Source organism: Hippopotamus amphibius, chromosome 1, assembly GCF_030028045.1.
Source record: "Hippopotamus amphibius kiboko isolate mHipAmp2 chromosome 1, mHipAmp2.hap2, whole genome shotgun sequence".
NCBI classification, from domain to species: domain Eukaryota; kingdom Metazoa; phylum Chordata; class Mammalia; order Artiodactyla; family Hippopotamidae; genus Hippopotamus; species Hippopotamus amphibius.
In genome coordinates, this window is record NC_080186.1 from 227,967,284 (window position 1) to 227,994,655 (window position 27,372).

Sequence of the window (27,372 nt, forward strand, 5' to 3'; positions counted from 1 at the left end):
CAGACAAAACTAAAATCAAAAAGTTGCTCTTGAAAGATGTGCTATGAGACTAGAAATTTACTTATCAAGTTATTACTGTAGTACCAAGATTCTGTGTAAAAGGACAATCAAGTAAATTAATACTGACAAGTAATATGATGTAAATGTCTATCCAAAATAAGTTTATTTTCAATGTGTCTATTTTATAATTCAGAATTCTGTATTTCAGTCCACCCCTGTGAACTATAATTTATTTTGGAAATCAGCTTAAAAGCACCACCATGCCAGCTAAAGGCTAAGATAGAGCTAACTTTAAATTAAATGTTGAAATTATATATCCTAATATACATATGTATCTCAACTCCACTGTTTTTCGCATTCAGTTTCTTTTCTTTTAAAGATATAAGTGCAATACAAAGTTTTAAAAAGAGAATTAAAAATCAAATTTATACTAAGCACTAGTTCTTTTGAAGTAACTCAAAGATAAAATTAGGAAAATACTAACCAATGTATATAATGCTGAAGGACTGACTGACTTGCATGTGAAGAACTTGACAAGGTGATAATGATTAAGTTTCACTTTCCCTTGGTGAAAACTCAGTTTATAGACGCTAGCACAATACTGACAAAAGCATATCATTCTACTTTTTTAAAAAGTTCCTTTGAAGAAATAAATGTAGGAACACCAACCACAACTTTAACCACTTCTTGGGTGCCTATATGTGCTATAGGCACTATAGTTAGGGCTTTACAAACATTTCTTCATTAACTCATTACAATAATCCTTGATGATCAGAAATACATCCATTTTAAAGATGAGAAAACTAAAATGCAAACAGATTACTAGATCTTAAAAACAAGATCCTACATATTATTGGAAACTTTAAACAATGATTTCTATGATTCAAGCAAAAATTACAGCTATAACACTAGATTTCCATGCTTACATTTTTCTAATTAGAAAATTTCCACTGCAGAATGAGAAAAAATTTTTTTAAAGCCAAGCCTTTATTAATTTGCGGTAACATTCTTTTACTGCTCACCTCCCTAAAGAGAGGTTTCATCTTGAAAGGATGTTCTTAATGTTAGATTCAAGTTCACAGCTATAATAGATATGGTCTTTTATCTGAACAGTCACCACTACAAAAGCTGTAATTAGCCTTAATAACCAAGTTAACCAAATTGAGTAAGTCATCCTCCAGATTTTATTAATTCAGAGTCCCACTTTAAGCATTTATCTCCTTCCTCTCCAACACACTCCTGAAACATGTGTACTTTAAAAATAAAGCTCTTTGATGATTAAACACTTCATTCTGCTGTCCCTCAGAAATATAAACCCTTTTAAAAGGACTCAACCAAAAATAGGACAGTGCACTCAGTGAAAACTTAGCATTTCCAGCACCTAGCAGATGACCTGGCATCTAGAAAGTATTATTGGTTCTTTCACAAAGGACACTTAATTATTTGCTATGAATTACAATGAAAATAAATTCAATACTTTTAAATTGCTTTCCTAGCTTCAATGCCTCAAAGTATATAAAGGCAATTATCAAATCACTGGTGTGTACATCATTCAGTTTCTCAATTATCCATGGCACATTTCAGCTCTAGTTTAGCTTTTTCTCCACCACCCAGAATGCTTTTACTCTCCTTTCCACTATTCCACCTAATCTGCACTCAGTGATTTCAGCAAAAAGATGCACAGTAATGTACAAGCCAAAGTAAAGCAAAATGAGGAAGGCAACTTTGCACAGGGTGAAAGATTCCAATCCACTCAGTGGTCTTAAATCTGTTTATATTGTACACCTGACCCAAAGAGGCAAATAACATGGACAGAATCACATGGAGACAGAAGACAAATCATCACAAAGGCCTTCTTAGTCACTTCCGTGTTCTACCCAGTCACACTGCCAATGGACAAGCACTCACACTCCCAGCAAATGTGGGTTGTTAACAAGAATTAATGAATTCTAAACGCCCTGAAGACCAGTCTTGTCCATCAAACATTTCGATGTACAAATCAGCACCATTTTGCCCCATAAAACCAGTGTTTTACATTTCCAGCTAGAAGAAATGTTTCATCAACAAACTCTGATCTGGAAAGGACAAGGTATGGATTACCAGCCACAAGACCTTGGGTGAGGCCACTTAGTCTCTCTGAGGTGGCAGTCCCTGATTTAAACAATAGGAATAATAATTCCAACCTACCTTGTAGGGCTGTGTATACTTAAGTAAGACAACACATGCAGAAATGCTCTAAAAACTGTAGAGTTCCAACAAGCACCAAAAGGTGCACTCCAGCAAAGCCCGGTGTAGAAGACTTTGATGTTGAGGAAACTGAGACTTGAAACGTGAAAACAGGATTGAAGGATTCAGCTTGCAAGTGATTCTCTGAAACCCTTATAAATATTTTTACATTTAGTAAACTAAAACAATAAGGGAACACATTAAAATATCAGTAACATTAAATACTTTGGCTAGTAATACTTGTGCAATTAACTTTCACTTGCTATATGTTTTTAGCTAGAAACATCTTTTAGTGTCTTCTTTTCCCTCAGTTTCAAAGATAGGCTTTTAAATGTGTTTTGTTTTCTGGCAGGCCTCCCAGGCCCCACCCAAGGCCCACAGTCACTTAGAGGTCTGAGATGATTTGCGTAATTCTATCCTTACCTACTCGAATGAAGGAGGCATTTTTCAAACTCATCCCCAACATTTTCTCTGCCCATGGTAACTTCGTGCCAAAGGATGGACAAAGAGTGCAGTGCTAAAGCCTGTGCAGACCCTTCCTTCAGCCACCCTTCCTTTCCATCTCCCCACTTAGCATCTCGGCCAAAACTTCTAGTCTACCATTCACTCTGCCTCCCTTTTCAGTGTCAAGGCCCAGGGTTCCAATGTTCTACAGAAACTCAAAAGTTATCGGAACCCAAATTCTTATTTTTGGAGGGGAAAAAACCCAGAAGTCAAACCAGGTGAAATTTGGTATAAAGAGAATATGAAGGTGAGGAAAAATTACCTTAAAAATATAAAAAATAGAGACGTAGAATACTCTAGGACTGTTTTACACTATTTCCTAGTAATGAAGATTCAATTTTGACAAATATCTGACTTAGTCCAACGTAAGGGATAAAGTTAACAGAAATAACAGAACTTCGTTTTTACACATTATTCTACTCTACACTGCTAAAGACATCTGGTATTTGAAGATAAACGTTAGAAGAAGCACGAAGTACTGTCAGATATATAACCACTGTTCTGGTTACGTATTTCTATGTAAAAAAAAAACTACCCTAAACTTACCGGCTTAATATAGCAACGTATCATTGTATCTCATGATTCTGTAGGTCAGAAATTCTCTCCTCCTTACTTTTCTCCTGCCCTAACACAGCCTCTCTATGTGGACAGTGTGGGCTTTCTCAAAGCATGGCAGCCTCAGGATAGCCTGACTTTTTACACGAAAACTCAGGGCCCTAGGATAGAACCTTCTAAGAGACACTAAGTAGACACTGCCACTCACTTAAGGCTTTAGCCCAGAAACTGGCCCAAACATCCACTGTCATATTTTGTTGGTCAAACATCTATAAAAATGAGAGAACACAGACTCCACATCTCAATGAGAGAGTAGCAAAGCATCTGTGGCCATTGTAATTTATCAGGATTACCAGGAAATAATTTAACTCTGTTAGATTACAAAATGGAAAACTGAGGTATTTACCAATGGGTATGAGAATGTTGTTAGTTAAAATTATCAAATCCAAACAAACCATTCAACATATGAAAAGAGCTGCAAGTCAAGCAAAAAAAAAAAAGTCATTATGAAAACTTAACAGCATAAAAGGTATCCCAACACACAATATTTAGTGATTTGTATGTTAATTTCTACCCCTTCAAGGAAAATCCTAACATTATCATGTTACACATGTTGGGTTTCTAAATAGCATCTACATTTAAAGTTTTAAAATGTCTGTCTTTAGGGTACAAAGATCACTCCATCTAGTTCAGCTAACATACTTCTAAAAGTGAATGGCATCTTTACTTGTCCACTTGTTGCCGTTTATTGAATATACTTCACACTAACCCTGTGAGAAGTATTTTACATATATTATCACATTTCACCCTCACAGACTCACTTTACAAATGAGGAAACTGAGGCTCAGAGACAAGCAGAAATGTTGTGCTGCTATTAAAAATGGGAGTCAGGATTTGTTATCAGGGCCCATGTTCCCCGCACACTAATATTCTAAACACTACAGTATTTAGCCTTCTGCCTAAGTATGTGGTCAAAAAGTACGTCTGTAAGTGAGGCTTCCTATATGCAGTTAGCATAAGTGAATTCTAAGATTAACGATTTTAGTCTTTTGACAGAATCATTGATCCACTACTCATATTTTAGCAGTGTAGTACAAATGGTATATTATTGTTGAAAATTATGAAGTAGCCTTAAATCTATTCTTTTTTAAAAATAATTAATTAATTTATTTATTGGCTGCATTGGGTCTTTGTTGCTACACACAGGCTTTCTCTAGCTGTGGAGAGTGGGAGCTACTCTTCATTGTGGTGCACGGGCTCCTCAATGTAGTGGCTTGTCGTGTTGCGGAGCACGCGGGCTTCAGTAGTTGTGGCATGAGGGCTTAGTTGCTGTGCAGCACGTGGGATCTTTCTGGAGCAGGGATCGAACCCGTGTCCCCTGCATTGGCAGGCAGATTCTTAACCACTGTGCTACCTGCGAAGTCCCTAACCATCTATTCTTATATACTTAGAACATGCTGCACATACAGAATCATATCCAACAAAAACGTAGGCCCATCCAGAAAGATCTAATTAAACAAATGAAAACTGCATTTTTCATGACTGACAGGCATAGCAAATAAGTAATTTCACTGCAGATTAAAACAGCAGATAATCAAAAGCTCAACTTACAATTCAAGATTGATTATTTAAGTCAGAAGAAATCTGTTTTCTCTGAAAATATGATGATATACTATTATGAGGTCTCAGAGTAGAGTCACATCAGCATTTCTGGGATAATGCACTTGTGTGTGACTGAGTGCGCTCTTTGCCTGCTGGGTGTATTGCTGAGTGGAACATTATGATTTGTGACTGAATAAATCAGCTGGCCATTCTCTATCTCTTGCTATTCCCCATAGTCAATAAAACTCTTTTAAAAGTTCCTTCAACTTCATGAGTTTTTGTTAATATGCAAATAAATTCAGTAATTAATATAAAAGCTAGACATTTTCTATAAAAGACACTGGAATTTTTGATAAATGTTGCTCTTCTCCCTATTTTCCAGAAGATACTATGTGTACAATGCTATTGGAGAGACCACAGGAGCAGTGGCAGTGGGAAGTGGAGGATGGAGGGGCAAGGCAACGAATGCCACCTTCTCTAAAGGTGAGAATAAGAAAGGTCAGTGACTCCCTTTCTCCTCTGTCTCAAAGGTGGAAAATGAAAAGTTTCAAATGGAAATTTTAATTTCTACTTTTTAATATCATGTTTATTTTTATGAAATAGTAGTAGCAAAGTAAAACAGTCACTCTTGGTATTTCCCAGAGTTCCATAATTATAAAACAATTCATAATATTTATCGTATTTATTTTTGTTCTCAGAGGCTATTATAAGAGGCTAGAATTTCATGCATGATCCAATTAACTAATTATACTTATTTAGAGACCATGAAATGTCTAATTGCAGTCACAAATAGAAGATCACTGGCATAATTAGTTGTGCAGGCAAAAATGTAGTCACAAAACTTCTTGGGTCAGACCACACAAAAATTGTGACCCTAATTATAGTATTGTTCTCAGTACAATTCAGTCTTAATATGCTAGTAACCCACATTTGGAAAATACATTTAACTGGTAAAAACATTCTCTTTACTTTAAATTTGGTATGCTAGTTCCTAATTCACTAAAATACTTCTGGGGAAATTTCAAAATAAAGCCTCAGGCATACTGTAAAAGAGAGTTTTTGAGATTACTTAGGTCAAGCAGGGCTAAACCCTCAGCAAAAGGGCATACAACTGGTTATCACTGAACCAGGCTCTGAGAAAAGACTAAAGCAGAATAACCATCTTTTTGTGGTCAAGAAAGAAAATAAACCACAGATATTCCAAAACAGCTAACTGGTATCCTGGATAATGTTCCTTTCAGGCAAACCTACGGCCCTTATCTAATTAATATGCAGCCTTTCCATCCCATCTGACTTGTCAGTGCTACTGGGTCAACATGCACAACCTGGTTCTACAGGAAATAGCCACAGCCAGCTCCTCCACCACTCACCAACCTTCTCTTTTTTGAGGGAGGGAGAAAAGGAAAGCCAGAAAAAATAGAAAGAAGAGAAAAAGGCGCAACGACAAATGATGTCTTAGTTTAAGATAGGAAACAGCAGTCAAGAGTGAGGAGAAGGACTGTGAGCTGCAGCAACCTGCAAGAACACTTCCCACGTGCTCTGCACCAGCTGCTTAGCTGAACTGTCTTCATAAACAGTGCCATGCTTCGTCCAACAGCCATGACTCCAAGTCTATATAAATCTAGTTCTGAAAACACTCTTTAGGGCATCAGGATGCTGCTATTCTACAAGCTTCACACTGGGCCCACTTTTCCAACACAAACAAAAGACTTCTGGAATGAGAAAGACAGTGTTATATATTATCTAAACTATCTTACTTTAGGCCTCAGAAATCCACATTATGCCATTTTACAGATAAGGAAACGGGGGTTCTATGAACCCTGTTCTTTATATTCTAGTTGTAGGCTCTAAAAACTGAAACAATCCTGTAGACAGAGCTTACCTCAATTTGCCCCTTTGAAAAAACATGCCTGGCTAAGTGTGGTAAAGAATTACTTTTGTACACATATATATTACAAGTTGATACAGAATAGTGACATAATATGAAATATATTAGATCCTCAAAATTTTCTGAAACACATCCTACCTCACTTCTTCTGTTGTCTTACTTGGGCTGCTTTTTATCTTTCACCTACTCATTCTGTCTTCTAACTAGATTATAAGCTACCCAATGAAAGTACCTAGCATAGGGCACTAGAAATAGTAGGTTCTTGTTAATCTGCCTGTTGTACTGGTAAGGCACTGTACTGTCCACCATATTCACAGATAAGTGCTTTCCTGAGCCACTGGAACAACCACCTTCCTTTCACTTACTATGGAGAACCAATTTAGGACAACAGATAATCAGGACCCCTACCAAAAATAATCGAATTTACCAATGGTTATGATTACAGAATACTGATGACACATAATCACTTCAGCACTTTAGTTGTATAAGAACCCCAAGGAAATGGGTTTATAGTATTCTGTCATATTGGAACTGCAATTTTACTCATAAAAACAATTTCTTAATACAATGACTTTTCTATAGAGTTCAGAAAGAATCTATGATGGGTACTGAGTTTCTTGAAGGACAGGATGTTTCATTTTGTTCTAATTCACTCTATTACTGAATTAAACTTTGATGTATTGGTCCTGACATGTGCTTCATGCTGACTGTATTGTGTATGATCGTGTAATCACTTCCCATGCATTGCCCACTGGCTGGCTGATTAATACAATAGATTACCTGCAGCACTGATGGCAAGAGGGAATCACTGCCCTTCTGTACCCTAACTGTGTTTATATTTCAGTGTGCATGTGTGTGTGCACATGTGCTCCTCAATACACAGGCACCCATGCAGATTCACCTGTACATGGGCAGGAAGGTGGGAAAAACCAGAAGCGTAGGAAAGGAAAACTGAGGAAAACAGTGACGATAATGCCTTTCAATTATTGTTTTCAGTACACCAAAAATGCTCACTTCCTTAATGCTTCCAAATAGGTGTCTAACATTACACTTCAATTATTCATCCACTTTTTATTCACAAATATTTACTGAGCACCAACTCTATGCCAGGCATATTTTTCTTCTCACCTTTACTGGAAAGCTAACTTTTAAAAAATGAATCGCAGGCTTCCCTGGTGGCACAGCGGTTAAGAATCCACCTGCCAATGCAGGGGACATAGGTTTGATCCCTGGGCCGGGAAGATCCCACATGCCACGGAGCAACTAAGCCCGTGTGCCAAGACTACTGAGTCTGTGCTCTAGAGGCCACAAGCCACAACTACTGAGCCCACACACCACAACTACTGAAGCCTGAGCGCCTAGAGCCCGTGCTCCGCAACAAGAGAAGCCACCACAATGAGAAACCCACACACTACAACGAAGAGCAGCCCCCCTCGCCACAACTAGAGAAAGCCCGTGTGCAGCAACGAAGACCCAATGCAGCCAAATATAAAATAAAGAAATAATAAATAAATAAATCTTTTAGAAAAATAAAATTAAAAAAATGAAAAGCTTTCAGTATTCTATTATATACAAGAAGGAAAAAAGTGGGGTGAGATTTATTAAACGGACACTAATACAGGCATGAACAAGGATGGCCGTGAAGTTAGTTTAGATGCTTCAATAAAGACAGCAACTGATGAGAAGATTATTAAGACTAAATATAAAGAGTAGTTTAATGGTTTCAAAACAAACAAACAAAATCTCTCAGATTACTTGGTCTACACAGGATCCTAATGTTTAGCAAAAAGCACGTTCTGTGTATGATCAATATGTATGGTGAATAGGTTGCTAGGTATATTAATTTCATCTTTAAATGTGTGTGTTGGGGGTGGGGTAGGGGAGAGGTGAAATAAGACTTCTGTGCTCTTGGCAGCATTTTGAAAGCATTCCTCCTGATAGAATTTTCTCCCAGTTCCAAGCTTATATTTGACCCAAGTGTCCTGTTTAGGCTCCTCCCATATAACCCCCTCAGCCCTTGCTCATCCACAAAGGAAGACTGTGGTTTCCAATCTAAGGCATTTCAAGACTGTTTATCACTTTTAAGTCTGATTGCTAATTTATGAATGATTCTCACTCCCTCCTCCAGGTCTGATGAAGCAAATTCTAAAATCTACTAAAAATTACCCAAAAAGAGGCTGGGAAGCACGACCTGAGGTCAACAAGGTTCAGGTGGTCATAGCTCAACATCACAGAGATTTGGATTTCCATTTCAAAGGTTACCTTTGCTCACAGAGTTGAGTGAGTTAGCCACATCTTGCACAACCACTATTATCACTTCTCCTGGCCATTCATCTCTAGATCAGAGCCTCAGAAAACAGCCCTAAGACAAGTTACTAACTCATTCAAGCAATTCAATATCAGATGGCTGCTGTACTCTACACAGAATCTTATCCTTATTTCAATTTGGAATTTTTAACTTGAGCACTAAAAACAATGTTACGAAGCTATCAGACAAGCTTAGAGCAGCCTCACAAAAATTCACCTACTGCAAATCGTCTGCCAGCCTGCCTTCCTCCTAAAAGATATAAGGGAAAGTTATTTACATAAATAAAAAAAGTCATTCTTAGGTATACCTTTAATATGAGTGGCTATTTAAAAGCCTATTGAAGACAGTCACTATCAAGCATGTATTTTAAATCTCAGAATCCTCTGTTCTAGAGAAATTTTAGTGGGAAGACAGGTGGGTAAAGTGGTGAAAGTCACTCGACTGGGATTGAGAAGGACCTGCTTCCTCCCATCATACTCTTCTCCCTCCCATCCCATCCCACCCCTGGGGCTCTCTGAGGAAGTGTCTGAACCCCCTACCTACGGGACGATCACTATTCCTTTCCTTGGGTTCTCCTCCAGCCTTACTAGCCCACGAAGCTTAAATGAACTATGACAACATTTGCAAAGTACCTTGCTAGGTGCCAGCATACATAGAGAACAGCCTAAGTGGCTGCTTCAGTCCTCCCTTGGCTTCCACTTCTTTCATTCTAGCTTCTGGCATCCTTGATTCCCTGTGAAGCCCCTGGGAATCGCAGATGGCTTAAGATGAGGCTTCTCAGACCTCGTTAATTTTTGTAAGCTGCCACTTCAGTGTAAAAATGTTGAAAGGAAATGATCCCCAGCCTGCCTTTCTTCATTTCTACTCCCTCACTCCTCCTATGCTCTACCACGATGGTACGCTCTAGAGATCCACATTCCAGCAAGGAGACTCCCCCAGCCAGATTTCCCTTTGGTGGCAGTTTCTTGAGGGCAAGTGCAATGCCAACTTGTAGGAAGTGAGAAAAGCAAGGAGAGAACTTGTCTGAAATTGTTGTGAGGAAAAAGAAGACACATTACACCAGTGCTCTGACATGCCTATTAGCCATGAATGTGAGAACAAAATCTACTACCAATGGATTCATGTTGTAAATAGAAAGATAGCATAAAAGAAAGTAACCGGAACTTATTCTTGGTATAAACAACGCTACCAGCACACTATATGTATAATATAGAACACTAAAGTGTACTACATCGTAACTCTTAAGTCAAATCTCAGTGGTCTGTATTTAGAAGAGTTTTATAAAAATACACAAGGGGGTGGATCCCCAAGTGTTGTTAAAATTATCCAATTGTACACCTAAATAATTTAGACAATGAATACCATTAAGAGTCTCCAATTAGTTAAACAAGATCAAATCATTTGTAAAGATCTCTTTTAATCCCAAGAATCTACTATTTCCTATTAATATGTATTTTTAAATTTTTATCTTTAGTTTCACTCTTTCTCACACAGGGTATTGAATGGATAATTAAGCCCTAGCAGCTGCAGTCAAGAGAAGGATGGTTGATACTATTACACAGGAAGTATTTATCATAGATTTGTCCACCATATAGAAATATGCATTCTCTCTTTTGGTTAACTTCTAAGCCAAACCAGAAATTACTCTGCCTACTTAAAGCAGCAGAAAATAAATCCCTCTTCCCATCCCCAGAGCAGAACAGAACCCAGAGGCCTCTGACCCAAGAACACAGAGGTCTCAGTTTTAAGAGACAAAAAGCAGTAGGACCACACAACAGAGAAAGAAACCAGGCCCCAGTAATGAGGACCCAGCAGCAGACAGACATTCTGAGAACAGTGCTTGAGGGGAGCAAAGCCTCCTGAGGAATACAATTGACAAAGCCTCTGTATTTAGAGGGAGCTCTGAATAATGAGGGGGAAAACAGAGGCTGAGATGGGAGCACACAACCCCATTCCAGAGCAGGACGGCCCAGCCCATGTGCAGGAGGGGTCTGCAAAGCCTACAAACCACATGAGATAAACACAGACCAGGACAAAGACAGTGACCTAAGGTTTTTCACTGGCTCCATAACAAAGGGGACTTGAAAATGAGACCAAAACTTCAGTGTATCCCATCTGCAGTATGTAGTATCTGTATATTATGATATGCTTATTATATAATATGGTCTCAATCCATAGCATATATTTGGCTATTCTACATTAATGTGTTTTTTCAGAGTCTGAAGTTAGAGAGCCCCTGTGAACACAGATGGGCAACTAGACTAGGTAAGCTCTGCTAACAACTGCAACCAGGACTGTGGGACCATGTGGTGGGCTGACCAGGCCAGGCAGCTTTTACAGGATTTACTACCATCTAGGTGAGCTTCACTTCGCCCCTGTTCTCTGAGCAGAGAGAATGCCAGGCAGAGAGGTATGTTAGGCTTTTAAAATAAGTTGAGGATGGTGTCTAGTTTAGGTGTTAAGTCTTTGAAGTCACTGACACCTAGGATCAAACTCCTGCTCTGCTGCCGTGCCCTCAGGTAAGTTATCTGGTCTCCTTGTACCTCGGCTTTACGGGTACCTTGTACCTTTACAGCTTTCTCGGTTGTAAAACTGGGGCTAAAAACTGTACCTATCTCACAAGGTTGTATGAAGAATTAAATAAAATAATGCATGCAGTAAGTGCTTAGCATAGTGCCTGATAAATAAGTGTTGGCATCTGTGTTATGTTTCGCAGCTGGGCCAAAATGGAAAATAAAAGCAAAAATCTAGATCCTGCAATGTCTACTCTCTCTCCTCCTCCTCCTCCTCCTCCTCCGCTTGAAGTTAAGTAAGGACAAAGAATAACAAAGTTGGACTGAAAATCTTAAAGACGACATTTTGGATAACAAGTTTGAACCCTTCACAACATCCCCCACTGAGTTCTCCCTGTCTTCATTCATATTAGTCCTGCTTTCTGTAGTGTTCTCACTGCTTCGTCCCTACAACTCACCTCCATGAACACCCTGTAAAACCATGTTAAGTTCAGTCTACTTATTCATTATTATGTGAATAAATTACTCTGTCAAAGTGCTCTGCAGTTCATTCAAGCCTGTTCTAATTTCTCGTGTGTCCTGATGGTTTTATCTCTACTCCCTCCATATTCCTAGTACCATCATCAACAGGAAAATCAAATATTTAACACATCTATTCTTCTTGATATAGCAAGTGCTTAATACATACCGATCAGGAAACTACAACAAGACTTCTGGGAAGAAGGGTTAACAGGAAGCCATCAAAATGGTAAAAGTGGTAAAGCTATACTCTCCTTGCGCCCAGGGAAGACCAACTGGTAGGTGACAAGCAGTCCCTGATATGTGGTTCATTAGGCTTACATACTACACTTACAGCTACATAGACGTTTCCAAGTCTGTACTGACATTTTTTTGCTGCAAGGGGACTCTGGGAATTGCTGTTTTCTCCACAGCACCAGCAAAGACATATCAACTTATATGGCAAACTACACTGGAATGCTTTCCAACTCTCAATGAGAAGCAGTTACTCCTTAGCTGATTCACTAGCCACCATCAACCTCAAAATGTGGAAAGCCTGAGTTGGAATTTACCATAGAAACTAAGTAAGGGGCTCAAAACAGTGGGGGGAATTACTAAGCCTTTGGCCTTCAGAAACGTAAGATGGCATATCCCAGAAATTTCTCCACAGTTACCTCCAAAGCGGAGCCTTTAGAATCTTATTTTTGGCTGTGCACGAAGACCCTCCTGTTACTTGTGTGACTTAAGCATATGTTTTGTTCCTTATTCAAGAATACTGTGGGTGGGTGTAGAAGAGGCCGACAGAGATGACTACTTGTATCTGGGATAATGGCTGGGACAGGGTTCCAGGTCCATGGAGTAGGTAATTTTTAGTACTTTGCAATGTATGCAGTCCCAGTGGGTGAGCTAAGTTTTCTATTGTTGAATACAGATTTATAGGGATTCTAAGTCCCCTGAATCTTTATACCCACTCAATCTATCCAGCACCCTACTAAGGAATATTATATCTATTGTCTAATAACAGTATACAAGGAAATGCAAACTAGAAAGAAACATCTAACGATGGCTATTTCTACTCACACACAGGTATTTATCTCAAAAGCTTTGAAAAGAACTCAGAGACACCACCTTGTTCTTGTGAAATGAGTGAGCACAGCCCAGCCTCTCCCTAAGAAGCAAGGTTACATGCTAAAGAGCAAAACACATGACTCAGCTTAGAGAGAAAGTGTTTAAAACTGGGGGGGAGACACATATTATGTAATACACACTATGAAAATGAAATTTTAAGAATTTTTCCCTGTGCCAAAACTGTAATTAAACCTTATTTAACTGTTTCCTCTAATGACATCCATTTTAATTAGGTTTTAATAGACTGGCAGCCACAACCTATAGTTTTATGAAGCAAAGTAAAATTACAGTCTAGGAAGACATTTAAGGAAAGAGACCTATCAACACAGATGAGAGGTTACAATACATCCCCTCATCCCTAAAGACCCCCACAGTAATTAAGTGTGCTGAACAGACAACCATCAGGGCTAACAGTAGGTGTGCTCACCAATCAGCACTGGGCTATTCCTTGAAATCCAAGGGTTATTTCTGTGATCTGCTTCCCAGGAAATCTACGTGGAGTAAAGAACACAACTGAAAGGGTATGTGTTCTATAGCTCTACCAAAGATGTGTAGCCTCTAACAAATACACAGCCTCTACTGCTGCAATGGGCTTTCTGTTTTCGGGTTTTAATACATACATATTCTTATAGCTGATCATGATACAACACAACTCATCTTCAGAAGACTGCCATATGTTTGGGAAAACGAACATCATGTAGAGAAAGTAAAAGTAATATATGAAAAACTGATTCACATACAAGATAAGTGTATCTGTAAATGAGATGCACTAAACAGGATCTTAATAGTATGCATCTGTATCTATTTCATACTACATTATGAAAATCAGGAAGTAAATCAGAAAAATTAACTCAGAGCAAATGAATATCATAGGCATTTATTTTAGAAAAGAACTGAGCATAATCATTTCTTTGTTAGCCAGAGGATGGGAGAAAGAAATTGGGCCCGCTGCTACCTCAAATAAGTTTGTATATATTTATTTGAAAGAAATAGTTAAATTAATATATGTGATTTTTAAAACTAATTTTGAAACCAGCACTTAAATTTTAATAAATCACAGATACTCAAAAAGTTGTAAATCTTGGGGAGTGGGATATCTGATCCTATGGAAAAAAAAATTTTGTAATCTGGCTGACAACCTGATGCTTCTAAATCTCTCTGCCAAGAAGTAGTTACTTGGCTAAGATACTCTTACTTGTACACTTTCATCAGATTAAAGCTTTCCTGCTAGGAATTTTTTTTCTCCTGGAGTATTGGCCATTGCCAGAAATGGACCCATCGAATCTACCAGTGCTAAGGAGTTAAGCATCTGAGATTTAATTTAACAGTTTCAGCTTTATTAAGCTGTCACAGAGCGGCCCTACTTTGATAACAGTAGCTGCTCCAATTATGGCTTGGTTTAGGGCTGACAGGCATAATGATTCATTCGTGGCACATGTGAAGCAATAAAAGGTTGTTTTGCATTACAGCTTTAAAAATGTGGGCACTTTTTTCATTTAATTTGTCACTTAGCTTTTGCTAAGAGGACATTTAAATTGCAGTAAAAGGCAAATGGGGCTTTTAGTTTAAATGTAATCCCCATATTTAAATGATCTGTAATGGTGCAGTGTTGGAGTGGGAACACTATTGTCTCACAGTGGGTCCTGATGGTGACATGTGACATTTGTATTCAGGTCCTGTATTATCCATGTGGCTAAAGGGCTTCCAATTTCATTTCACAGCCAGAAGCCTGCAGAAAACACCAATTAACTTGCAGATCCCATTTGCCGACAAAACTCAGCCTCTTCTCAATGTCTGGCATCTGGCAGTGCTCAGCATTTAATTCCAAAGCAGAGCCTTGAAGCAATGTGAGCCCTGTGCAGGGGCACAAAGTCAAATTCCCCCATTTTCTTAAGAAGCAAAATTCTTTCCTTTTGTAGTCCAGAAGCAACTTTTAGTTAATTTTTTTGGTGAATGAATATTAAGATGTGATAGCTACTGTTACCCTGCATAAGATTCTTCACAGAACTTAGACCTCATTAAAACGGCAAGCGACCTCTGCTCACCATCGCAGTATGTAGGAGAATTTATAGCAGTCTAGTAATGATGGGGGGGAGGGGGGGAGCACGTGCACAGGGAGAGGGTGATTTGTGAAAAAAGAAAATGCAGGGCAAGAATATGTATTCTTCACCCTAGACTGAAATCAAAGAACTTGTATAAAGCCTGGTCCATAATCAGAAAAGTATTCCATCAGAAGGTATCACCAGAGTCAGCTAGTGGAAACTTCCACCTAATGAGAATTAATACTTTTGATTGAGGGCTGAGGTACATAATTTTCAAAGCCAACTTGCAAAAGTGAAGTATGACTAATGGATTAAATGCAAACACTTAAAATTGTATTTAACTGTATCACTTGTACTTTTTTTTTTGGTAACCAAAAAGTTTAGTTGGTATCTTCTTTGTAATTAGTTATTTGTAATTCTAAGCTCCTTTAAGTACCAAAGCTCTTTAAATTTTATTCATTTAATATTAATCCAATAATTTTTCCTTAAATGACTCCCTTCATTATAGTTTTTTTAAATACTAATCCTTTTTACTGCCATAAACCAACCAGTCAAGTCAACACGTACTACAGAGTTACAAATCTGAGGAGTTTTTACTTGTAAATCGCTCAGTAGTCAATACAAATTTTTGTTTAAACCACGCATTACACTTGTGCTCACCAGCCACCACAGTGGGCCCCCAAACGTTTCCTTCCAATACACTGAAAGCATCCGAGATTGATTTAAATTCTCACTGAGGGAAAGGCCACAAACCACTACTTCAGGGGACCCAAGGAAAGTACTAAGATTAAGTTACTACAAGATGGTTAATAAAAATAGTAGGGGAAAAGGTCAACAAATATCTAACAGCTGGCAAATAACAGACACACGTTAAAAAACAAACAAGAGTTGTCATTCACAGCCCAGTTCCTGAGCACACATCCTATTAATGGGGAAAAAGGAAACTTTGGTCTCCAACTCCTTACCAACTCGCTGTATAACCCTAGGCCACAGTATGTCATTTTGTGGAAGTCTCCTAACTTCCTGAGACTTCAGTTTCCTTATCTGTAAACCGTTCATCTCAAAGGTCCCTTCCAAGCATTACAATCATGTGGTATCTTCACAGACAATAGTCTCTCTTGGTCTAGACGTGGGATCAATAGCATGATGTGGTCCACCATTAGCCAAGAGGGAGACAGAAGGTGAAGGTACAAAGACTTCTACTATTCAATTTCACTGAAACTAGGATCTTCTGATAAATATATCCAAAACATAAAATTAATACAGGCACTGATAAAATATTTGCCAAAAGTTCCATTTGTCACATACAGATTTCTTAATAGACAAGGTAACAAACACATTATTAATTTCCCTAGCAGTGAGCACTGAGTAACAAGAGTTACCTCCCCAATTTTCCCAGTAAACATGAGTAGTGGATTTCTCATTTTTTCAACCACCTGCTATATTTATATCTTTACCACCACGGATTTGGGAAGCAATAAAAGCTTTGCTGTGTCTTTTCCATTCTGACGATCAACAGTTCATCTAAGTCTATAGTAACGAAAAAAATAAAATGAACATTCAAGCTACTTTTGACACTTTTAATGTAGGCAAAAGGGGAAAACAGCGAAATTTTAGCTGAATTGATTACAATATTAGTCTAGAAATAAGTAATCAGTTCTATTATACCAAATACCTATTGTGAAATATAGCTTTCTTTTTTTCAAACATTTAAAAGCAGATCTTGTGCTTGCCTTCCTCAACATCAGACAACTCCCCCAAAACACTGCCAAGATTGGCTCCTGCAAATGCCTCATTCTTTCTAGTCTTCTAATCAGTGTATAACGGCAACAAGTTCACATAAAAGCAGCCCTCTCTTTTGCAATATGCTGACCAGGCTCTTTAAACATTCAACCATGGTCTTTATCCACACACAACTCAATGGCAATCCATCAGGAAATTTATACTTGCCCAGCTCATCCCAGAGCTGCCTGTATTTGTCAGTCATTGCAGTGCCTTGTTGCCTCCAAAGTGACAGCCGAGGGTCAGCCATGAATTGCTCTGTTATCAAAGTCAACATTCGGGCTCCGTTTGAGTCCCTCATCTTCAACATCTCCCGCACCTAGGGGGTAAAAACAGACCTTCAGAAAAATGTTAAAAAATGAACAGCAATACAGAGACAGACCATTTTATTTGTTTGCGGAGGGAGGGTGGGGTGGTGGTGGTGGTGAAATCTTTCACCATTCTTCTTAACCAAACAAAAGTTGTTAAAAACGAGCCTCTGTCCTAAATGGCAATTTAATCAAGGAACTGGCTGTTAATTTTTTAACATTATGTTTTACAATCCACACGAGGAAAAGAAATTTGCCTAACTTCCCATGTCCCCCCAAAAATGTTTTTGCCAGCCTACAGAAAAACAACACCAAAATGAACAAATCATTTGGCACCTTCCTGACTCCCTAAACTGACTATACTTACCATCAGAGCAGCAGAGTCTAAAGCAGTGTACTGAGAACTCTTTAGAGATCTTCTAAATTGATCTGATAATGTAACAATAGCATCTGTCCTTCAGTTTTTTTTAAAAAAAGCTTTATTGAGACGTAACTCATGTACATACAGTTCACCAATTTAAACTTCACAATTCAGTAGTTTTTTAAGTATATTCAAGTACAAGTTGTACAAGTCCCTGATTTTTTGAGGTAAATTAGTAATTTCACTAGATTCTTTCTCACTGAGGTTTCCACATAAAAACCAGCAGCATACTTCTATACACTCAGATGGGACTGTTTTTGCAGTGGTGAGAGGAACTGGACAGGGCCATAGGTTCAAGAACTCTCTTGCTCCAAATGAGTAATCCTTAAAGCGGAATCATAACCAATGACCTAGTAAGTTAACTTGGATTCTCTGCTGGAACCTCAAGCTCTGTCCATTATTCTTCTGTTACATTTCCCAAATAAATGAGAAAGCAAGAAAGGAAACACAGGGCTAAGTTGCTCTACAGGAAATTCTAAACAAATCCATCCATTCCTGAAGTGTGTACTGCTATGTGTTCAACAAATAGAAATCCCAGCTGAACACCAGTTCTCTGCGTAGGAAATTAGCGGAGCAAGGTCATAAGTAACAGATAAGGAGAGGGGAGTCCTTTTATTCAAAATTCTTTCTGTGAAAGCCAAATGAAGGAGGAAACAGAAGATCTTCAATAAAGCAGCCTAAACCTCTCGATGAATAGATTCTGCCTCAGGCCTGTACCCTGACAACGAAAATGCCGGCCCCGCCGCACTTCAGAATTTCAGCCTTGCAGAGGACTCAAATGTACTTCTATACTGCATCACAAGGGTGTGCTTCCAGGAGGGTTTTTTCAGTGATATTACGTATTAAAAAGGAGAGAGAAATGGAGTTGCCATTTATCGGATATCTTGCTAAAGAGTTTTACGTTTATACTTACCTTTTAATCTTCACAACAACCATCTAAAGAAGGCCAAATTATAATCCCCATTTTACAAATTACAAAGCCATGCCTCAGAAGTAACTTGTCCACAGAACAAGAGGAACAACTGGAATCAGAACCCAGATCTGTCTTAACTCTGGAAGTTAGGCCATCCATTTCCAAAATTATATGCTGCTGTTACTTCATATGGCATATATAATGTGTAAATCATATACAGGGATAAAAACGGCAACTGCAGACCAGCCTAATACCTCTTTCACATGGTTCTACTAGGCCACAGTGTACTCTCTGCCAATATGAGAATCTATGAAATACTTCCTGTGTGTCTAAATATACCAAACCTTAATATTATCTCTATATACCATGAATTTAATTATTTATTTTCCTGATAAAGTTTTAACCTACTACTTACTCCGTCAGCCATAGCAATGAAAATAAATTCTTTACTACGAAGCATATAAACCAGAACTATTAACCAACACTCAAATACACCTACAGCCTAATGGTAATTGAATTTCACACTACTGACTGTGAGGCATTACAAGAGTCTGAAGTGCCTATGAATTACCAAAGGATGATTAAATCATGTGAAATAATTTTAGAGTTAAATGTATTTTTACTATAATCTAATTCTTGAAAAAACTGGCAATCTATGTATGGTACATAGGATGCCTTTTTTTTTTTTTTTTTTTTTGAAGGCCACACCTCACGGCATGCAGGATCTTAGTTTCCTGACCAGGGATCGAGCCCATACCCTCTGCATTGGGAGTGTGGAGTCTTAACCACTGGACAACCAGAGAAATCCCAGGATAAATCTTTATTTAAAGGGTTTTCATTAATCAGAATACACTATTTTTTGGTTATAAGCGGTAACAAGAGTTTAATGCTTCTGAACTAAAAAAGCTTTTAATTATTATGACTATCAGAAAAGTTGTTTAACAAAAGTATCAATGAACACAGTTATTTTATTCCCTTAAAGCCAATTTGAATACATTACCTATAATGTTGTACCCTCAATGAAAATACATTGCTTCTTTATTTAAAAAGCATTTTATCCAGTATTTAGAAATGTGTTTATGGTACTGAAGTTTCTCTGTAAAGCAACAGACACAGCTTCTGTTCACAATGAACTTATAATGAAGATAACTTTGTTTCTCAGGCTATCAAATTTTGGTGATGAAAATTAACATTTACCAAGGCCCAACTATTGTTAGACACCATTATCGTTTAACACCAGAATCACAACTTGAATGGATATGCTATAATTAGCTAATTTTATAGATGAGGAAACTGACTTAAATAACTTGCCAAGGAACATTCACTCAATAAGATTTAGAACTGAGATTTAAACCCAGATTTGTATGACTCTAAAGTTTATGCTCTTGAAATTGATTTAAAGATACTGACATTAAACTAATCATACAAAGCACATCTTAAGGACTATATTCAAAGCTATGCTCTACTTGGGAAAATTAAGTAGAAAAAGAAAAAACTTGAAAAGATGGCATTTCAAATAACATTATAAGCTATTTTATTTTCAGTATTGAACAGTTTTTCAAAATTGTATAAATTACCACCATCTTATTAATAAGAGCTGAGGAAGACAAAAACGGCCCACATCTTGTCTAAAGACACCTAAGTAAATTAATGCTTGCATTACAACAAGGAAGTCTCTAATTGTTGATAATAACTTAGTCTACTCTTTTTTTTTTCCTTTGGCTGTGTAATGCAGCTTGCGAGATCTTAGTTCCCTGACCAGGGATTGAACTGGGGCCCTGGCAATGAAAGCGCCAAGTCCTAACCACTGGATCTAATTCTTAAAAAAATAAATAAGAATTTAAAAAGAAGCCTTTATCCTACTGTAAACATGATCATATATACTTTCTATAAATGTATATATTTAGAATATTTCTTTAAAAATAAAAAGTCATACCTTTGCAAAGAGCAAATTAAGCTGCTTCCCTGATCCGTGGTACCCGCCCTGGGAAAGGAACAGTTTAACCTGTTCTTGAACCTGCTCTTCATCTAAGTGCCAGCAGTTTTCATCATCTATACTAGCACCTGCTGTTGGATCAGGAGCACCTAGAAACAGAAAGAAAAAAATAACACATATGCTAGGTAAAAACTCTGTGCTAAAAGGGCTCTGATAATAAACTTGAAAAGAATTGATTCTGTACTTTTTGCCTAAACACTTTTTAATCCAATCTCAATTTCAATATATATACAAATGTATGACCGAAAATAAATGTAAAAATTATTCTTTTATTTCCAGAACTTTGCTGATTTGTGCTGAGCCAAAAGGCGATGACTTTAGAGCTGAGATGTTTCCCTTTTTTAAGATCAGAGACTATACCTTTGGAGATGAGTTTACAGGTTCTCTAAAGAATAAAAAATTCACAAAAATGTCTCATAAATATGGGATGTTTATAAAGCTCTACTGTGTAGGACACGTTAGTAAAATGTTTTTCAAAGACGTTAGGAAAATATAAAACCAAGTAAACTCAGCAGAGTATTTCTCTTTACTATGTTAATTCAAGAAGCTTTCACCATTATTTGCTGCTGTACAAACTACATGCTGACGTAAGTCTTTAGTTGCAGAAAACCAAAGATTAAAAAGGGAAATCAAGCCACATGGGAACAAGCAGTGCAGCTGTTGTACTAACCAGGTTGTAATATCACCTTGCCAAACTGCGTAAATATTTCATTGCTGAAGTACACACAAAAGATAACAAGCCCTGTGTGTAGACTACCTTAGAAATTCAAAAATTACCCAGATATTTTAGGTAGGTGAAAATTAAGTTTCATTATTTATTAATAAAATAAAATAAAATGGTATTTAAGGACTAAGATTCATAAGTAATACAAAAACTAAATCTAAAACTTCCCATCAATAGTGTTTCATCTCCTTCTCAATCCTTAAAAAAAACACATTTGTAGGTGTGGTTCTATACTTCTTTTCTCTTAATGATCTAATGCAGACTCAACTGGACAAGGAAATAATCACTGACGTGCTTAGAACCAGGATCCATTAGTCCCTAAGAGGAAGACAACGGGTGTGTGAACCTCCCTGAAAAAGTGCATTCACTCATTCAGCCAAGATATTTACTGCATGCCTCTGCTAGACTTGGGGATGGAATGAGGTATGACACAGAATTCCTGTCATCATAGAGTTTACCATCTAGTTCAATGGTTTTCAAACTTTTTTGACTAAGACCCACAATAAGACATATAATTTACATCATACCCAATACACCTGTGTATCTGGACACTTATATGATCACATCTATTTATTAATCTGAAGCAAAGGTAGGATGAAAAAAATACCTTTACTTTAAGTGAAGAGGTCTGATATTTTCTATAGTTTCATTTTTTTAAAGTCTTGCCATAATTTTTAAAACTGATTTCATAATGAATAGGTTGCAATCTACCATATGAGAAACACTGTTTTAAGTGTGTGAAATAAATACCAATGTAATAACCATACATACACATACACATACACAAGAGTAAATGAACTAATTGTTCATAGAAGAGGACAAAGTGCCAGGAGGCTGTATCAGAGCTGTGACCTGGCCCTGAATTGGCAGAGTAAACATACCTTGAGGAAATGGAATTTGAGCTGAGATCTGCCTTAAGTAGATTGGAAGATAACTAACTGCAGGAAAAGGAAGCACTGGGTCTGCCTGAGAGACTGAGAGCTTAGGCAGAGGTCTCAGGCATAAGGGAACATGGTTAAGTGGATGAAACAAAAGATAGTTCATGTCTATACAACTCAAAAGTAGTGGACGAGGGAGAAGAGCAATACAAGACAACTCTGGAAAAGAGAAGAAGGGCCAGAGGGCCTTGCCAAGTGAGGAGCTTAGTTTTTCTCCCTAAAAGTAATGAATGGGAATTCATGACAAGGTTATCCAAAGTGGAAGAACGGAATACCTTAGATAGTAAGAGCTGTTCTGTCCTGATGTATAATACATTAGTTTCAAATTCCTGCCATGGACTATTATGCAGCCATAAAAATGAATGTGAAGATTCTTTACGTACTGCAACGGAAAGATATCCAGGGTATACTGCTGAATGAAAAAAATTAAGGTAAAGAAAAGTATACACACTGTGTCGCCTTTCGTGTAAATAATGAAGATTTAAAAAGAGCTTATGTGTTAGTATCTCCTTACATATGTATGAAATATCTTGGAAGAATGATTAGAATGAGCAATGCAGTTGCAGGAGGGAAGCAGGTTCTTCACTGAATACTTTTTTCATACTTTTAAAATTTTGGAACCACATGAATACATTCATGTACCTAAAAATATCTCTGAAGTGTGGAGGATGGATGGGGAGCAAAAATATTTAAGAATAGAACAGTGAGGGTGATTTATCAATGATACAGTATACAAAGGATGATAACGGTAGCTTAAAAAACAGCAGTGAGAACAGAATCGGAGAACCTAACAGAAATTTAGTATATAAAAGCAAAAGGACTTGGTGAAGAAGTAAATACATGAAATATGGGAGATCAGGGGGCTGAGAGAGACATGTTTTCTGGATTAAACAACTGGACGAAATACTGGACACCTCACTGACTGACACACAGACTGCCAGAGCAGGATCAGGTTTGGGTGTGGGAGGGGCAGTGTTTAGATCCTAAGTTCAGTTTTGTTTTTTTTTTTCATTATTACTATTATTTTTAAAAAATTCTTGGCTACACCATGTGAAATGCAGGATCTAAGTTCCTCAACCAGGGATCAAACCCACATCCCCTGCAGTGGAAGCATGCAGTCATTTTTTATTTATTTATTTATTTATTTATTTATTTATTTATTTATTTATTTATTATTGGGGGGGGGGGGGTACACCAAGTTCAATCATCTGTTTTTATATGCAGTGGAAGCATGCAGTCTTAACCACTAGACCACCAAAGAAGTCCATGAGTTCAGTTTTAGATGTGGTCATTTGAAGGTACCCTGAAGGTCAAGAAGAGGGGACAGGATTTCCAGTAGGGAGCTGAATGTACTATGGGACACAGTACAGGGTAAAAAGAACGTCTAAGACGGAACTCTAAGGAAGGCCAACACTTAAATGCTGGGCAAGAGAATGAGGAGGGATAGCAATGGGAGTGAGAAGCCTATGAAGAAGAGCTGGAGAGACTGGCTCTTCCAGAAGGCAGAGAACGCTGTTCCAAGTAAGGACTAGGCAAGTTAGATACTGAAGCTCCCAAAGAGCAAGGCTTACATCTGCCCTGTTCACCACTGCTTCCTAACACCTAGTCAGTGTTTGCCACTATCAGGTAATTAAGTGCTGGAGGAATGGGGGAAAAGAGGGAGGGAGAAAGGCATAAATACATTCCACCCCCACCAAGAAAAGGAATCCTATCAAAAAGGAACCACTGCTAAAGTATCTTCACATGCATTATCTCATTTTCTTCCCACAATGCCCCTGGAGGTGAGTATAGCTCATGATCCCCTTTCTAAAGAAGGAGAAAAAGGTTCAGTGGTTATGACGTGTCCACAGCCACACTGCCAGATCTAGTCTCCCAGTTCTCTCCCCTGCTGAAGAATATATCCCAGAACCCTGGAGTTCAAGGTGAACCCTAAAGGTATCAAGACAGAGGTTGTCAACCATAAATCAAAGATAAATTTAAGGAAGGACTGGGATCTGTTAGTGTATTTCCCTTTTACAGGAAAATTTAAGGACACACAATGTTGTGAAGAGTTAATTGACCACTGGGGTTACATCTGTATATCACAGGATACAGAACCCCTACTCCAGCTCATCTCTTTGATTCTAGAGAAATACAGAGACACTGAGACAAAGACACACAACTGCACAAAGACAGGCCTCCATTTCCTCAACCCTAAACTTCTATAATGTAGGAATAAAATAATGTAGGAATAAAACAATTAAGTAATAAAAATTAGAAATCTTCTCATGTGACTATGCAGAAAACATCCTCATTTAGTCATAAGAATGCAAACAAAGGTAATTAGTTGATAAATAAAACGTAAGTTTACTCTAAACACAACTCAACATTTTAGGAATAAAGACATGTACACTTCACATGATAGACCAGGAAATTAATGTCTACAACAATAACCCCCCCCCAAAAAAGCAAATTTATTTATTAAACTTTAATGTTAAAGTTTAAACACTTAAATCCTAACATGTCTTGACTGTGTGCATTAAACTATTGCCTAAGCCTTGTGTAAAATGTACAATAGATTTGCAAAATTTATTTCTACTTGTTAATGGCTATCTATAATCAAGAACAAACCTCTCAGCATTTAGCTCTGAGAAAAGTACGCAAAGAGAAACAATTCATGTATTTATACATTTGCTATTAGATATTTCCCAAGCTGGGCAGCAACCAGAATCTGTGTATGTAAATTAAATGGTCTATTAAGTGTTTTAAAACCTATCATATTTTTTACCCTTATTTATATTTATAATTATCAATGTTATAACTTTTACAACAATATAATTAATCGTTGTGAACATTTTATTACTAAAGCTTAATTCTTCAAAGTTTCAAGCCTTCAGGGAAAGTGAAATTATCTGCTGAGAAAAGTGAGTTTAATTGTCTCTCACTCCCATTTAGGGTGTGTGGATTTGATTCACCCTCCTACTTGGTTACATAATGCCACAGCAGAAGAGCAAAGGGCAGTTCACGGACATGAAGGACTACTGTCCCAGTCTTTGGTTTATCCTGTGTGCTACTTGATCTGGTTCTGATTTAGTTATGATTTACCCCAGTATCAAAACTCTTACCCCAGTGGTTCTCAAAATTAGGAGTATATCAAAACTCCTCAGGCACACTGTGAAAAACAGATGCTTAGGTACAACTTCAGACCTACTGAATCAGAATCTTTGCCACAGATAAAATGGCAGGGGCAGTGGGGGTGAGGAGTGTGGCTGGGAAAAACGATTCTGTATTTGGAGAAAATTCTAAACAAGGTGGCACATTCTGGATCTCAGAATTGAAAAGTATTCAGGGTCCTAAGGCATCAAATAGATGCCTATCCAGTGTACTGACTGAAGTAAATTTAAGACATATTGACTGAGATACCTGTCTCTTGTCACAAAAACAGTCACTTCTAAGCACTGGGCAATACCAAATCACTCTGCAAATTTTAAATTGAGATTTTAAGACATGTTCACAATTGGCTTATACTAATGTTTGGTACGTGGAATTATCCACAGCTTTAGGTTCTAATGGGGAACTTAATGCTTTCTCTTTTCTTAAACTGCTGGAAAACAAAGTCAAACAAGAAGTGAAAGGCTTTAGTTTACATCTTCATCTTAACTGTGACCTAACTGCTTTAGTAACACTGTTGTCCAAATAATGCTTTAAGCATTTATATTTATGTAGCAGTGTTCCTTTTTGTTAAAATTAAATTGTCAAATTCAGTCCACAGAGGCAGAATATGCAGGCAGCAGATGTCTATACTGCAGAGGTGATTAATTTAGCCTTTTTTTGCAGGACCTGTAGAAGAATGCCATCTCCTTCAGTTTTAGTGCCTGCTATTAAAGATAGGAAACATTAAGTGTGTGGTTTACAAAGACACCAGTACACCTGTCCTACAACCTGAAGGACACCGACCATTGACACCAAGAGAGAAAAGGCAAGGCAGCAAACTTTAGTGATTCAGGCTCAGAAAAAAAATCTTTCTTTAGAGAGGAAAAGAACTAGAAGGCCACTGAAAAATAATGTGCGTTGAATAAACATACACTTGAGAAAAGCTTTAAATTTTATCCTTACTGAAATCCCCGTTTCGAGGTAGTGACTAATTCCTTCATTTCAATATACAATTTCTTGGTGGCAGAAACAGCCAGGTCCTTCATCACCTATTCTCAAATGGTCAGTCCATGTAATTCTACCACCACGATGCAGTGTAGTGTCCTCTCCAGGAGCTATCAGAGGACAACCTGTTTTCCTTAGCCTGGAGGCTAATGACAGATGGAGCCCTGGCATGCACCAGGCTCTGCTCCCTCCAAAAGCCACCTTCCCTTTAGCTACATGCCAAGGATATAAGTAAGTAGCACTGTAATCAGGATATAGCTCAGGGAACTCAAATAGGGCTGTCAGGGTTTACAGCCCTTCCTCTATTCTTTTCCTGACACCTGACTTTATTACTCATCTCTTATTATCATTTAACTTACTTCACAAGTTCAATAACATACTTATTCATGTACAGAAATAATCATGTATTTTATATGGATAAAAAGCAATGAAATATTTGTACATTCACCAATGCTCATTAAGAAAATGCAGAGCATAAACATAGTGTGCTTAAGAAGTCATTTTCCATAACTCAGCTAACAAATGTATTAATGTATTAGCAATTACCTGGTACACAAACATAAATAATTAAATGCAAAGTTCTCAGAAAGTCTCATTTTTACACAACCTGACTCTTCAGACTTATTAAAAGAGATCTACTATGTTTTCAAGGTTCAAGAATGGTTTGCTCAGATTATTTTTAAAGATGTTTTTAAAAAGACAGTTCATAAGTATTTTCCTCAACTATCTACCACTGCCAGTTGAAGACTCAACTACCACATCACAATGACAAAGATAATAGCACCTCAAATTTCCTCCTTCTCAACCCTTCTGATCTTATGAAATAGGCACTCTTTACTGACCACGTTTTACAAATAAGAAAACTAAGCCCTGAAGAGATTCAGTTCCT

General features: G+C 37.6%; 1 protein-coding gene across 1 annotated transcript in view; it reads right to left on the reverse strand.

The window, feature by feature from the left end:
- ZSWIM6 (zinc finger SWIM-type containing 6) overlaps window positions 1-27,372 on the reverse strand; it is a 207,636-nt gene that overhangs the window by 45,580 nt on the left and 134,684 nt on the right. Inside the window, exons 3-4 of the mRNA XM_057742822.1 lie at window positions 20,625-20,773; window positions 17,215-17,365 (exon numbers count right to left, since the gene is read on the reverse strand). Of these exons, the coding sequence (XP_057598805.1) occupies window positions 17,215-17,365; window positions 20,625-20,773 (300 nt within the window). The remainder of the gene's footprint in view (window positions 1-17,214; window positions 17,366-20,624; window positions 20,774-27,372) is intronic.